The following is a 15,399-nucleotide window of genomic DNA, read 5'->3' as shown; positions in this document are numbered from 1 at the left end:
TCTTTATAGTGAGGGTGGCGACGCACTGGAATGGGTTGCCCAGGGAGGTTGTGGATGCTCCATCCCTGGCGATGTTCAAGGCCAGGTTGGACAGAGCCTTGAGCCACGTGGTTTAGGGCAAGGTGTCCCTGCCCATGGCAGGGGGGTTGGAACCAGATGATCTTAAGGTCCTTTCCAACCCTTACGATTCTATGATTCTATGATTCTATATTTTGGGAAATCCCTGATTGCATTACTGGCCTTTTTAAGCCTGGCAAATTTATTTCATTCTCTTCCCATCACAGGCTAGGGAAAATGAGAATTTTTACCATACTTGCAACAAACTGTAAAAATCTTCTTAGTCTTGTAACTACAAGGCAGCTATTTCAAAAGCCCAGAGCATAGCCAGCTCAAGAAAAAGTCAAATATTTGGATAAGTACCTTTTGTTTAGCTTACTTATTTTGACAGAAGAAGAGAAAGAACACTGGTCTTGCAATGCAGCACAACTCTAACAACATCTTCATTTTGATTCCAGAAGTCTACAGAACAAATGAAGAAAGTACCAACCATTGTCCTGTCTGTCTCTTACAAGGGAGTCAAATTTATTGATGCAACAAATAAGGTATGTGTAATTATTCAATATTAGCTTTTATTTCTCTCAAATAGGAATATGAGACTGGCTCTCTAAGAGCATCACTACAGAGAGTGGACAGAGTTGCACTTTGTGTTTTACTCTCTTTTTTATCTTCTTTCCAAAATGGATATAATGTCATTGTCATTCTCCAGAAACTCAGTCTGGAGGACAAGTGAAGCAGCTTTAATGGCTCATTTGATGAAGAATGTCCAACCTTCTGCCATTAAAAGGCAAGCTTATCACAAAAGACATTTGGCAGTGAGCCTCTGTGGAATCCTTTACCATATTCTTCCCTATACAGTTCCTTAAATATACAGAAAATATATGCTTATTTGTTCATTAATATAACTGGGGGGGATAAGGGGAAGAAAAGATGCCTCAATCAAGAATAAAGATGCAAGGTTTTATACAGGGCGAGCCATTGTGAAAATAAGAAACATGGGCCTTGAATGTTCTTTTCACATGTCAGAGCCTCTCTGAGACCTGTTTTCCTGGTGCTAGCCATTTGACCCCCTGAACTGCAGCAGCTTCTTAACAGTTGTTATTCCATATTTTTTTCATCTTTCTGTGTGGCAGTGCCCCTGTGCTTTGTTTCTTACATTTTAGAATACATCCAACATTCTTTAAAAATGAAAAAAGGGAGAAATTGAAAGATCAGAGAACTCAGTGATGGATACAGCAATGGGTTATTGCTTAGCCGAAGTAAAATGTACAAGCTCTGTAAGCAGATGTAAAGTAATACATGAATTTCTCTTCTTTGGATGTCTAAAATGGCAAGAAAATGCAATCCGTGCTGATGCTTGCATATGAATAGAAGAAAAATTACCTATTCTGTTATGTGACTAAAACTCACTAAGCAATATAAAAAATAAATCTGACAACCCAGCTACCTGACCAAGTTAATAATGGATATAACTGCTTTGTGTTGCTGAACATTCAGACCACATGATACATCTAATCCAGTATCGTCCAACTTGCCAAATCAGTCAGTTTTTAAAGGTGTTTAACTAGAACTGAGTTTTAAGTGAAGGAACAAAAGCAGATTTCTGAACTTCTTGTAGAGTTTGGAAGCTGTATCTAGGGTTAGAAGATGGCATGAAAGAAAAAGAGAGGTGAGATCACTATTATGTCAAGTATTGGCGTATTTGCCAGAGCAGAGAGGCCAGGGACTCCTGTCAGCTCCTTTTTCTTCCATTGATTCAAAACTGAGCTTCTACAACCCTCATTTCCTTTATGTTCTCTGATGTGCAGGGCACAAATCAGGACATTGTAATGCTGTTAACTCTAACTTGAATAAGGCTGTTTTCAGCTCTTCTATCTCTTTAGTATAAAGGATGTAACTTGAGTGTCCATAGCTTTACCGAAAAATAAAAAAATCAAGAGAACAAAAGGAGCTTCCAGTATCTCTTTGCACAGTGCATATAAGCTTATGTAACATGGAAACTTGAAAGAAGTTTGGCAAAGTGCATTAGCTCTAGACCAGTCCCACTGAAATCCTATGTCTAATAGTGCAATAGATGTATTTGATGGAGGTAAATAATGCCACGGTGTTTTTTCTCAAGTGGTAGATTGCTTTCTCTCCAGTTCAAAATGTGCACTGCCTTTCCCTTCTGTAAAAACCAGGTAATAGCCTGCAACTCTCCCAGAAGCATTGTTATCATCCTTGTCCACAGTGTGCTGTACCCAATTCCTTCAAGACCCAAAACAGATTAGCACTAAGGTGAGATCATATTCAGACTTATACCGCTTCCATCTGAGCTTATAGTTGACAGCGCTGGGCACCACTTAGCAATAAATGCATACTTTTTAATGACAAAAAATAGCTAGCAATTATGTGCTTTAAAACTCAGCTCTCATGGCTGTTCATCCTTTTCCTTTATGCCACCAAGCTAAGACTTTTTATTCTGAGTCGTAGCAGGCAAAGCTTCAGGTGACAAAGGGGCCCCAACCTCATTCCACGACAGCTATTTCAGTGGCGCCTTGAAGCTTGGCATGACACCACTCTGACATGACACCATTTCTTTGCAAGTGAGGCCAGAAAGAAATTGCTGCTTAGGAAAAAGCAGACTTGCAGAATTTTCTCATGGGTCACAGCTAACCCTAACTTCTGGGTGATTTCTTCCAGGAGGGACATTGGCTGACACAAGATAGGCAAGCAAAAGCAAGGCTGCTTAGCAAAACACTGATCTCTCCAAGGTATTTCCTTGCCAGAACCAGACTCGACTTTCAGCTTCCCTCCTTTTCGAGAAGCGCCTGAGGTTTCTCTTGCCAAACTGAGTGGCAGTTTTTAGAACGACGGCTGTACAGTGACAGTCAACGCCTGAGGAGCGTTCCCAGAACAGCGAGCTGGTTCCAGCCTTGTAATTTCTACAGAGTAATACTGTGGGTCTGCTGGAGTAATGACCCTAGGAAACAGTAAGCGCATGCACTGAAAACATGTTAGTTTTGAAAGGAGATCACAGAGGGTATCCTATAAAAGCTAGGGAAAAGCTCCGTTTCAGTACCATTTTCATCCAGAAGATTTAGTTTAGGTATACTTTATTTTATTCAGAACAAACTTGATATGGGTATGTTTCCAAACTCCACTTGGTTTAAAGTGAAAACATTAAAATAATCTCTGAGAGTTTTGACTCAAGTGCAAAGCCCCGTGTCAACCCCAGGTCACCTAGGAAAAGTTTCAGCATAGCAGAGCTCTTTTCACATACACTGCATAAATTCAAGTGATTACTTTGTGGCTCATGATTTGGCATAAATACTTCACGTGATTTGAAGACCTTCCAAGCTTTAATTCTTTCTGCTTTCTAAACTACAGTGTTCCCAATACAACATCAATGGCAGTGTATTATAGCTATATCTGTGGTTATCTAAATCCCTGGGTTTGATATAATTGTAATTCACATCAAAATCTTTATTGAGGGTAAAAGTTATCAATTTGAGAACAAAGAAAATAAAATGCTTAACGTAACATAAAAAGCCAATGATTGTTAAGCAGAGATTATACGTGTTATTATAAATTAGCATATATTGAAACATAAGTACTCTTTTTGTCATTTTAATGAATAATGCATTAAACAGAAATAATCAAGTATGTTGCAACAATTTAAGATTAAGAGGATTATTTCATTTCCTCAGTAACATTTTCCTTATCTCGGGGTTTTTTTTCTGTAATTTGAAATTTGGAATGCTTTTTATTAAGATTTTTCCTAAGCTATGTTTTCCTCAATTAGATATATTAATATGTCTTTTCAAAACCTTGACACCTACATGCAAGGGGGAAAGTTGCCACCTAGCAAATGAAAGAAGATATGGCAAAGCATCTTAACTGACTTATTTTTATGTATTTCCTGTTCTTTATAATTTAAAAAAAGAGAGAGAGGGAGGCAAGAAGGTGGGAAGGAAAAGAGAGGGGTGAGGGAGAGCCAGAGATTGTTTTAACTTGGACAGATGCCACTGAGGCAGCAGCAAACAGTGGGTCTGCAAGGGACTGGGACGTGACAGATGTCACATGTTCTGTGGTGCGATAGTGATGTGCTGCAGGAGGCTTGTTCATTTCGGGGTTTTGTGGAAAAGCTACAGCCAGCAGGGCCACAATTCAGAAAAGCTCGTATAAACTAAGTGCTAAGTAAATTCATATCCAGTGAATCATTCTTCTGTTTAAATAAATCATTTGAAATGGGTGTGTTGCTGAAGCAAGGCCTAATCATAAGCCACTCTGCAGTATCTTCTTCTCTGGCTTCATGGTTCCTTTGGCCTGAACACAGTAATTACATATGAGCAATTTATGTAATGAATATTCATAATTTTCTCCAAAGCTTTAAGATAGCTTTTTTTAATTTCATCAGATGGACATGCCCCACCTGTATCTCAGTAGTATGCTATAGCTTACATTGGCTGTTGCAAGTAGTGTTGCTCGGTGCATGAATGGTTTAATTTTTCTACATCTTTCTTGCAGGATGCTGTTGGCAGTAAGTGGAGAAAAGTTACCAGATCCTTCTGTAGTTATCTTTTTACTAAGCAGAAGCCTTTTGAGAGCTCAGGGTTTCAATTATGTGAATGCTTGGTGGTTTTGTCTCTTGGAAAAGTATAGCTGAAATTTGTAAAACAACATGTGCAAAAAACAGGATATGAGCCTGTTGGGTTTCACTAGATTCTGTCTGTCAGTGGACTGAAACAGTGCCATGGAGTGACCATTATACAGAAAACCAGCAGCATCATAAGATGCTCATATAGTGCTTTGAAACTGCTTTTACAGCAGTGTTCCAGGAAAGATGTCTCTTTGTCAGAGGATCCTGAATAAACTGTACAAAACTCAACCAGATTCATAGGGGGGACTCTAGAATGTAATTGTTTCCTACCAGATTATTGGCAATTTTGGATATCATTGGAGAGAGTCAAAATTCCAATGATCTATGTAAGATCACACATGGGGTGTATTAAATCTCTTCTTACTAAGAAACTTTTGAAATACTTCAGTAAAGCAGATGAACATAAATGTAAATCTAAACCCACACCTTTTGCAACTCTTTTAAACTTAATTCCTAAATTGATTGAAAATATTTTTTTTAAACAGAATATTATTGCTGAGCATGAAATCCGTAACATTTCCTGTGCTGCACAAGACCCTGAAGACCTTTCTACGTTTGCGTACATCACTAAAGACTTGAAGACTAATCACCACTACTGCCATGTATTCACTGCGTTTGATGTGGTTAGTTTATAGAAGATACTTCATTTAATAATTCTTTGTAATAGTATTTTAATTGTATTGAAACATTTTCAGGGTATATGGGGGTTAATGGAAGGTGTCATTCATTTGCCACATGAAAAGGCTCATTTACTATGGGATAGTAAAAGGACATTTCTGGAGAAGAGCAAATATTTTCTTTGATACTACCTCATTTCCTATCTGAAATAACTCACCTCTGTAATCACAGCTGTTGACTGTAAAATTGGCAAGTAGCATTTCATACAAGTCTTGACATATAATTCTTCTAACCTAAGCTATAGCCTTCCAAGAAATTTGTAACAAGCAGGTTTGGCCACCCATTCTGAAATCTGAGTGCAAACCAGATAAACAAATCAGAACTGGATCAATGTGCATTATATACAGTGCTCAATCCTGCTAACAGGTAAGTTCAAGAAGTAGCTCGAACTATATTTGCAGGGTGTCATGTGTTTTTAACTGCATTGTACTGCCTGTGGTGGTAACATCCCGCCTTTACAAAGCAGATGTGGGCTGCTTTTTTGGAACAGAGGTGAGATGTTACCACCATGATTCCTTCAGATTTCTTACCTTGCTGTTCGGACTTTTAGTATTTCAGTGTTAAGCTGGATCAGTCCCAAAAACTCAAAACATCTCTCTAAATATTGTTTAGACTTTTTGACAAGATATTGAATGAACTGTAAGACTGAAGCTTCCACTGCAAATGTGTAAAAAATGTATAAGTTTTCTATTTACTTTAACCAGAGAACCAAAACACTTACAGATATGACAGAGACCACACAAGTAGCTAATTACGTATCTCAAGAGTTCCTAGGAATATTTGGCTATCACACTGAAACATTTGAAACATCTGTGATAAGAGATCTGTGTATTTTCCTTTCTATGTTCCTGTATAAGTTTACCCCTGTAACTATCAACAGATTCATTTATTATTATTATTAAATACTGTTATTACTGTTATTATTATAGGGTCCCTCTGTTCTGCTTTGCTCTCCTCTCTGTCATGTCAGTTGGAGTTTTAGCTTAACAAATAACGCAGATACGGAATTTGGGAAAATTTTATTTTAGCAGCACCTTTACCTTTGCCAAAAGATTGCCTTTATTTTGAAAATAGCAAATTAATGCTTTAATTCTTTACTTCCTTGTTCCAATCTTCTTGCCTAAAAATCTCAAAAATATTATTTCAGCAGAAGTCCTTACAGCTCCTGATATTTTGATGGAAAATGACTAAGTTCTTATATTTATGCTTCTCAGGTGGTGATGCACGGGCTGCTACTGTTTCAAGAAATCATGAACACATATCAGTTAGTCAGTCATGCTGTTCTGGCTAAATTTGGTGAAATAAGTAGTGGTTCTGATTTTTAGGACTAAGAGGACTTACTGTCCAAAACTTTCAGGAGTGCTTGCCCTCTGAGTTAAGCACAAGATAAATTTAAGATGCTATTAAAACTTTAAAATCATTCAAGAGAAAAATATTTTAATGTAGTATAATGTGTATGAAGTCTTGAAACATGCTTATGTGAATATAAATGCACTAAATCAAAGAGATTAGAGGTGTCTGAACTGAGGCATTTTGTTTGGGACTGGGGAAATAGTCAACATTGCAGAGCGACAGCTGTGGGAGAGTTTAAATAGTAAGATGTACAGAAAGGTAGGTTTGAAGGAATTTTAGCATTTTGGTTCAGTGCTTTTGTTGTTTAAATTCTCTGCTGACATTTTAGTGTCCACAGGGAGTAGAAAGAACTTCAAAATTTTGTTAAAAATAGAGACCATGGTCAATAAGATGTTACATTATATAGCTTTTAGCGATAAGTGAATCAGCTGAAATTAGACTGATGGAGGTTATTATTTCTCATGATCTATTTAAATACTTGTTAATGCTTTCAAAGTACTGCTGTTTCATTTATAGGATTAATAATCAAGCACAAACATAGACCCATGTATAGTAGATGAAATTCATTTTCTTCTTGCTTGGCAAGGAAAGAATAGCGATCCAGGAATAATTACAACATTTTGTTCACTTCCTGTACCTTAGGAGGAGCATTTAATACGCCAAGCATTTTAGCTATTTTAAGCAATGCAGAAACTTTAATGTCTAACTAACTGTCTTGGCTTAGTTTTCTCTTGCAACATAATCTTTAGTAGAGCGTTACCTACTCAAATATTCTTTTTGTGTTGTTTTATTTCTCAGGACCTAGCACTTTTGATGCCCCAAAGTACAAGCCCCCAAAACAATAGCTAGATATGCAGAGTGCAAGCATACAGTACATAACATTTGCTGTTTAAAGTCTGAAACTTATGTTAGCTTGATCTTCCAGTTATATAGAAACAATCCTACCTATTAGTCAATGGAGAGAAGTCATATTAAGAAAAATAAGGTTTGAAATGGTAGAAATCTACAATAAAGTGTAAAAAAGATTCATCTTAAATCATATATATTATGGTAATACAGTATAGGCAATGGTATGAAAAAATTTTACTCTCTTAGGTCCTTCAGTTCCTCAGGAAATGTGGGCAAGAACAATTTTATTTTGCAGATAGGAAAGCATTTTAGTGTAGTGACGTCATCCACTCATACTTACAATTTGGGAGTGACTGTACATGTAACTTGTCTACTCAGTGTTAAAATTCTATAATCAAAATTGCAAAAACATCAGAAAAGTAAAGAATATTGAAAAGGACAAGGCTTGGGAGAAGAAGAGGATTTATTGTTCAATATTTTGAAATCTGTTTGAGTCTCGTTCACTTATAAAGCAGCCCTAAAACTGTAAGTGAAGGATTCCCTCTGGAGAAACAAACCATTGTAACAGTTCCTATACTAAATTCTGGTTCATAGATGGGAGACATCCAGAGTAATTTCCATCAGAGATTCCTTTATTGCCCAGTGCACCTATGAATAGAATACAACTGGCAGTAAAAAAGTCAGTTAAGATGTAATAAAACAATTGGCCATTGTAATAGGTTGTCTGAGTTAGGCGGCCGAAGAATCCTGACTCAGACTTGCACCGGGGCACTATTGTAACATTACATGGCAAAAAAGGTAGTTGACCTCAATTTCTCATCTCCCAGAAATTGTTGCTGAAGGGTGTTAGCTCATTCACTCTCTTTCTCTGCTGAGCTGACCGTTGAGCAGGATTGTAGCATCCTCAGTAGCACCATGGTCCTAAGGAGCCTAGTGGAGTGCTGTAAAGGTCAATGTCTTCTACAGTGACCAGCAGGTCTACAACTTTTGTACTAAGTGTCTTTCAGGGGGGCAGATCTGTTTCCTTCCTTTTGTACCACATGTGAAAAAATCAAATAGTCTCTCACTCCATCAGAATTTCCACAACGGATTTTATGGTTTGGTTTTCCACCCACATCCCCAAGGGACTCCTGCTCTTATCTCTCTAATACAGCACCTGCAAGAATCCATACCAACTCTAATCCTCATATTCCTCTCCCACTACTTCAGGTGAGAAATTCCTCAAACAAAACTTATTTACTTCTGGGTTTTTTTCAAAATACAATTTTTCAGGTAGGTTTGGTTTTGTTTTTTTTAATTTTACAAGGCACAATTTTAAAGCCTTCCTTGCATCCACTTGCAGATTTCTCTTCATCAAAGCTCTACCGCAGTACACAATGTATGAAATCTATGTACAAGTTCAGTTTACATTTCAAATATTGAACAGAACAGTGGATGTTCTGTTTTGTTTGCTATATTTCAAATATTTATTAACCGTAGAAACAGTTACATGTTTCCTGTGGCTTTCAGGCTCCAGGCAGGCCTGTTTTTTCATTTTACGGATCACAAAAAGAAAACAAATCATAGTTGCTTCAGACGAGATGCAGGACCCAGACTGGATTTATGGCTCAGCATGGCAAACTCTCTGCTTGTCTCCACTCTTATCTCAAAAGCTTTCCAGGCCTGTGTCTCAGTGACCTTTTTGTATGCCACACTGATGTTGCATTTTCTCAGTCCCAGTAGTATTGCAGTCTGTGTTTTCTCCAAGCCATTACTACACCCTGTCCTGTTGATGTATTCTTTAGCAATAGTAATAGCCACTGTAGACAATCCCATGGTGATATATTACACTGCCTTACTGTCATGATAGCTGATTAAGACGTCTTTAGAATAATATCCTTGTCCTACTAATAGATGTGCTCCATTTCAAATAATATTATTCTGTACGTTTTTAACAATTATACTCTCTTGGTCTTAATTCCATAGCCAGCATTCTGCTGAAAGGCGGGGCACTTTATAATAGTCTCTTTAGTCTTTCATTTATTACTCCACTGGCAAACTGCATCCTCAGTGTTTCACCATCCTGGCCCAGTCTCCATAATTTAAAAAGGAGACAGTGCAGAGACTACTGATATCAAATCAGACAGACATTTTTATTTGGGAAGCTATGAAACTTTGGTTAGCTTGCTGTTGTGACCAGAGTCATAGCAGCTGAGAACATATCCCAGTGGAGGAGTATAATTGTTTTCTGTCTGACCTAACAAAGCCCAGAGCTGGCACCTTCATAAGAAGCTCTTACAATGAGCTGAATATGCTGAATTTAGCCTCTACTATCTCAGTATACATGTGTGGTAACAAAAGGATGCAATTTCTTCATTATTACACTGAAATTGCAGTGTAGGACATGAAATAAAATGTCCTGCATTTTACATTAACACATTAACTGTGTTTTGACAACTGAAGGGCAGATAGTGTGCTTCCAAGTGTCTTGTATTGCCTTCTGGCTTGTCGCAAACTCAACAGCTAGGCTCGACTAGGTAAACAGATATCTCATTTAAAATTATATCAGAAACGTGGGGAATTTTAAGGGATCACCAAGTTCCAGCTATGGGCTACAGAGGTTGAGGAAGGAGACAGTAACTTCTGAATCGCATCAAAGATGTATGAATTATTCTATGGAGACCATAGGACATAAAGTGGCAAGCCTGAAGGCTTGCATTTGCTCTGCAGGGGTTCGAAACGTTGTTGCAAATTGAGTAGCCTAGAAATAGGCTCTAGTAGGAGCCTAGAAATAAATGTACCAAAACAAACCCACAAACCTGAAAAAAAATTACGATAGAAATTCACTTGCGGTTTAGATTAAGATCAGATTTGAAACTCACAGCTGCTTTTTCATTGATGTAAAACTGTGCTGAAAGACTATTTATACCAACCCCCTGCTTCCTCATTCATGCTTTATAAACATTTCAACAGGTTTTCTTCCATATGAGAATTTAAAATATTCCACGGATACCAGTAAACTGGTCTTAGTCTCAAGAGCCTGACTTCTTTGGTCATATACAGTAACCCACACACACACTTACCAGAGTATTCTGACGTGCCAGTTTGAGCTCAAACATTTTTACTGCTAGGGAAAAAAACAAAAACACACCACAAAACATGAGAAGGTTTCCCCAGCACTTGAAACATGCATCTGATGTGGAACACTGACTTTCATGCATGCATTGGTGCTGCATCTGTGGAACAGAAGGGGGTGGACTAGATGACCTTTGAAGGTCCTTTCCAACCCAAACCATTCTATGATTCTGTGATTCTATGACTTTTGCTTTTTGTCCTTTTGGAAGCATCACATAAATGCTGCGTCCTCTTCCCGTGCTGCTCAGTGAGAGTGCAGTGCATCCCGAGGCACATGGCCAGGGAAGCAGCACATCAGGCTGCCAGTTCTGGAGGAGGACAGGTCAGCAGAGTTCTGAAATAGAGCAAGGCTGAGTGTCATATAGATGCAGTAGTGCAAGATGGGTGGGATCTTGAGAGCAGCAGATCTGGGGTGAGCTGAGAAGGGGGGGCTGAATGTACTTGTTCTAAAAAGAGATGACATATCTCACCCAATCCTGTTTTCATGTATAGTGAGACAATGTTTTCAAGGTTTTTAGAAGTAATTACTTTCAGTACAATAAATTACATTTAGTTTGGTCTTAATCAATGAGAAATCAAATGACAGACATAAATATTAGAGAGACTAAGGAAGTCATTAGCAACGTGATTTTAATTATTTACATTACAAATCACTTCTGTAGACAGTACACTTCATGTACCTGACGATAATTCAACCTCACTCTAATTTTAACTGGTTTTGTTCTGTTTCAGAATTTAGCTTATGAAATCATTCTTACACTAGGACAAGCATTTGAGGTGGCCTATCAGCTTGCACTACAAGCACGAAAAGGGGGCCATTCTTCAACCCTCCCAGAAAGCTTTGAAAATAAACCCTCCAAACCTATTCCCAAACCACGTGTTAGTATTCGGAAGTCAGTGGTAAGTAAAAGATACTTGTGCATGCAAAAATAACAAAATTCAGCTATATAGTTAAGAGTTGATATACTAGAAGCTAGAGAAAACATTTTTACTGCTAGGGAAAAAAACAAAAACACACTACAAAACATAAGAAGGTTTCCCCAGCACTTGAAACAAACATGCATCTGTTGTGGAACACTGACTTTCATGCATGCATTGGTGCTGCATCTGTGGAACAGAAGGGGGTGGACTAGATGACCTTTGAAGGTCCTTTCCAACCCAAACCATTCTATGATTCTGTGATTCTATGACTTTGAATCATAGAATTCAGAGTTGAGTCAGAAATGCTCCATGTCGCAGTTGTGCCTCCTGTGCTCATCAGCTGGTGGGTTTGTATCACTGCAGCACAGGTAGCCATTTCAAACAACTGCCCATTTCAGATTCCTCCAGATGTGGCATGGCTCTTTTAGTAATTGCAGAGCTTTAATTGATTCACTCTACTTCCAGTGTATTGTGATTTTTTTAAGTGCTGAAGGTCACAGCCAATGCATACCTCTAAACTCTGCGGTTCCATGGGCTTTCCTGATCTCCTACCAAGAAATAAAACCTGCACCAAAATTGCTTGGTACACGATCACTGCATATGTATCCTAATCAAATTACAAATCCAAATCAATTAAAATTATCTTATCAGACCAAGCAACTTCTTTTCTTACCCCCCCCCTTTTTTTTTTTGCCCCTTGGCTGACTTTCCTGTTCCAAAACTGGGGTTTAATATACTTTTTCAGTATTTTCTTTGGAATCCCAAGCACCTAAGAATCCAAGCTCATTGGAGCCTACATATTAATTGCCTTTAAAGTGCCCTCCTGAAGTGCATAGATGACAGAGGAATATTCTTTTATGGTAGAGTTTTAAAAAAAATTATGAAAACTATTTTAAATGCAGTGAGATTACAGGTACAGGGTCACTGGGAGGGAAAACAGGAAAAATGACTGCACATTGTATCATATTCACTGGCTATAAAGTAAGAACCGTACTCTCTGATATTTAACGATTGGTTGAGAGGAAAGGGAAAATAAGTGTGACTGTACACTTTGTCACCCATTACCACAGAAACTTCCTCTGTAAAATTTTAAGATAGAACATTTCCTGATGTCATCTTCTGTCTCAGTAGCAAAAGGACTTCTCAGGATCAGGCATGGCTTTAATGAATTATGATACCCTATAGCTTGGAGGTAGACATACCTCTGATCTAAATAGGAAAAAGAGGGCAACCGTGGGTACATGGGAGTGTAGACCACCACACTCACTGCTGTAGGACTTTGTTGATACAGGATTTGTTCTGTCTTCTGTTAATTCAAAGAAAAAGCTTTGCTAGAAATGCTGTGCACAGAGATGGTAACTCTGTATGTTTGCATTTGTCTTAAAGCAGATAGATCCGTCCGAACAAAAGACTCTTGCGAATCTACCATGGATTGTTGAACCTGGACAAGAGGCCAAAAGAGGCATTAATACCAAGTATGAAACTACAATTTTCTGATACAAAACTGTCCCCCCTTCCTTGTTGTGCCTTGCACGCCAAGCAGTCACAGCACAGCCTTTCCTTTATGGCAACGTTTCAATCCAGCAGAGAGGAAGACTGCACTGTATGAGTGGCCTTGTAACTAACAAAAAAGGCTGACAGTCATTTCTGGTGATGTTCTTCCTGCAGCACTGACAGAAGAATGACACTATATGAAGACTTTTAAAATTACAGTCCACAAGAGGAGTGAGAAACCTTATTTTTCACGCAGTTCTCCCTTGTGACGCTGCCACAGTGCTTTCTTTGATTTCTTATTTTAGAATTCTACTTTTTAAGAAATAAAAAAAAACAAAAGGTCTCTAAACTAACACTAATGCTGCCTATGAGTAGAATATTTGATTGGTTTTTTATTTAAATCTTGGCAGTTTTTAATTGAAATAGAACCAGAATTAATAGATAGAGTATTTGTGAAACCACTGAATTCATTAATAATTACTGTGTTGAATAAAGAACTTATTAAAGTGACAAGAAATTAGGCACCCTGATTTCTGTGTGCGCTGGTTTTATATGTAATCATTGGTGTCCTTTGATCCTCTACAGAAATAGGAACCTCTTGCATTGTCAGAAAGGATCAGAGTTTTATGAATGGTTAGAAAAAGGTATTAATAATGCACAGAAAACATTTATTAGATATTTTTATGGAAGAGAAGTACTATAGGAAAACATATGAATATTTATGGAAGGAAGCCAGATTAATTATGACAAATATTGTTTATTTTAAAGTTAAGTAAACCACTGCTATTGCAGCATTATGAAAAATGTAAGAGTTGTAGCATCAGTGCACTGGATGTTCCATGTGATCAGTCTGGAATGAAAGTGGAATGGTCATTCTACTACACCTACATACAGTTTATGCAGTTCAACATTGCTATAGCCATGAATTCTACTAGTATTTTTAAAAAATAATCATCTCAGTGGTTCTAAAAATGTCAAAACCATGGATTTTTGCTATCAAGATTTCTGTCACAGAAAGCTTGTTTGGAAGCGTGTTGATAAAATTCTACTGCAAAAACATTTTCTAAGTACAAATAGCGAGAAAAAGAAAAAAATTCCAAAGTAATAAAAATGTTTTCATGGAACAAAACAGTTAAGCATTTGCTTAATATTTGATTAAATAAGATTTACTTACATTTTCTTTGAAGTGTTTTAATTTTTTTAATGTCTGTGGAGTATTTGTATAATACCATGATGTATATTTATGTAGAACTGAAATTATAACAGTACAAATATCACTATAGGAAAAAAATGACATTTTAACGTATACTGTTCTATCCAGTCAAATTGTGAATCATTTTGAAGTTCATTATAGAGATATTGATAAATTGTGTGGTTGTCTTACTGTTTTTTTTAATTATTATTTCATATCCAGCTGAGGTTTTCAGTTAGAATCATCAGTTGGTAAATTCCAAAAAATGGATAATTGAACTTGGTTTAAACCTGATCATTGTATATGGTTTAGTTAAACCTAATCATAGCGCTGAGTGATGACATACTTTTAATACAGTATTCAATTTACTTGAACAAAATAGTTCCGTGTACATATTTTTGCCTATTCACTGTTGATATGTACGTAGTCAACTGACAGTAAAAAAAAATAACACTAAAAATATGGTACCAAAAGGAAAATTGTATAGGAGAACAGTAAATAGTAGCCTCACTGCAACAAATACTTATGTAAATATGCTTGGGCTTCCAGTTATAAATTTTGTAATTTTGTCATTTATTTATATCCTATAAAAGCACACAAAATAAAATGAAGTTGTACAGTCCCAGTGCTTTGTGCATTGTTTCCTCATTGCTAAAGGGAATAAGGGGCCTGATCCAGAGGATACTGACATCAGTGAAAGGTCCTCCCCTCTCCTTTCCCAGGCTTTGGATCTTCTCCTGTGAAAACCCAGGCATTGCTGTGGAGACAGTTTTGGTTTATATAACAGAATACAGATTTTGTTTACAGATGGCAAATACTTCATATTTTAAATCCTTAATTAACTGGATCTTTGGTACACTACTGAACTGCTGACTTACCATGCTTAATCACACTCTATAAAGACTCACACAGGGAGTTATGTTAAAACATACTCACTTTAGGCACCAAAAGTACAAAGTGGCCAGATTTTCAGGCTATGAAACTGGGACACCTCTTATGTGGCTGAGTGACCCCTAAAACTAAAGGATGAGACAGGAGCTGCAGCACAACTCTAAGGAGATGTAAGGGAAAGGAGTGAAACAACAGGAAGAACTGGCAA

At 37.3% G+C, this 15,399-nt stretch overlaps 1 protein-coding gene across 10 annotated transcripts in view; it reads left to right on the top strand.

The window, feature by feature from the left end:
* Positions 1-14,922, top strand: part of ANKS1B (ankyrin repeat and sterile alpha motif domain containing 1B) — a 444,013-nt gene extending 429,091 nt beyond the window's left edge. For all 10 annotated transcript variants that reach the window (XM_030479097.1, XM_030479093.1, XM_030479096.1 and 7 more), the window contains 4 exons: positions 516-602; positions 5,185-5,322; positions 11,426-11,593; positions 13,001-14,922. In XM_030479097.1, coding sequence (XP_030334957.1) covers positions 516-602; positions 5,185-5,322; positions 11,426-11,593; positions 13,001-13,111 — 504 coding nt within the window. In that variant the 3' untranslated portion in view covers positions 13,112-14,922. The remainder of the gene's footprint in view (positions 1-515; positions 603-5,184; positions 5,323-11,425; positions 11,594-13,000) is intronic.
* The last annotated feature ends 477 nt before the right edge of the window (positions 14,923-15,399 follow it).

Source organism: Strigops habroptila, chromosome 3, assembly GCF_004027225.2.
Source record: "Strigops habroptila isolate Jane chromosome 3, bStrHab1.2.pri, whole genome shotgun sequence".
Taxonomy (NCBI): Eukaryota; Metazoa; Chordata; class Aves; order Psittaciformes; family Psittacidae; genus Strigops; species Strigops habroptila.
This window is presented reverse-complemented; position numbering and strand designations above follow the sequence as displayed.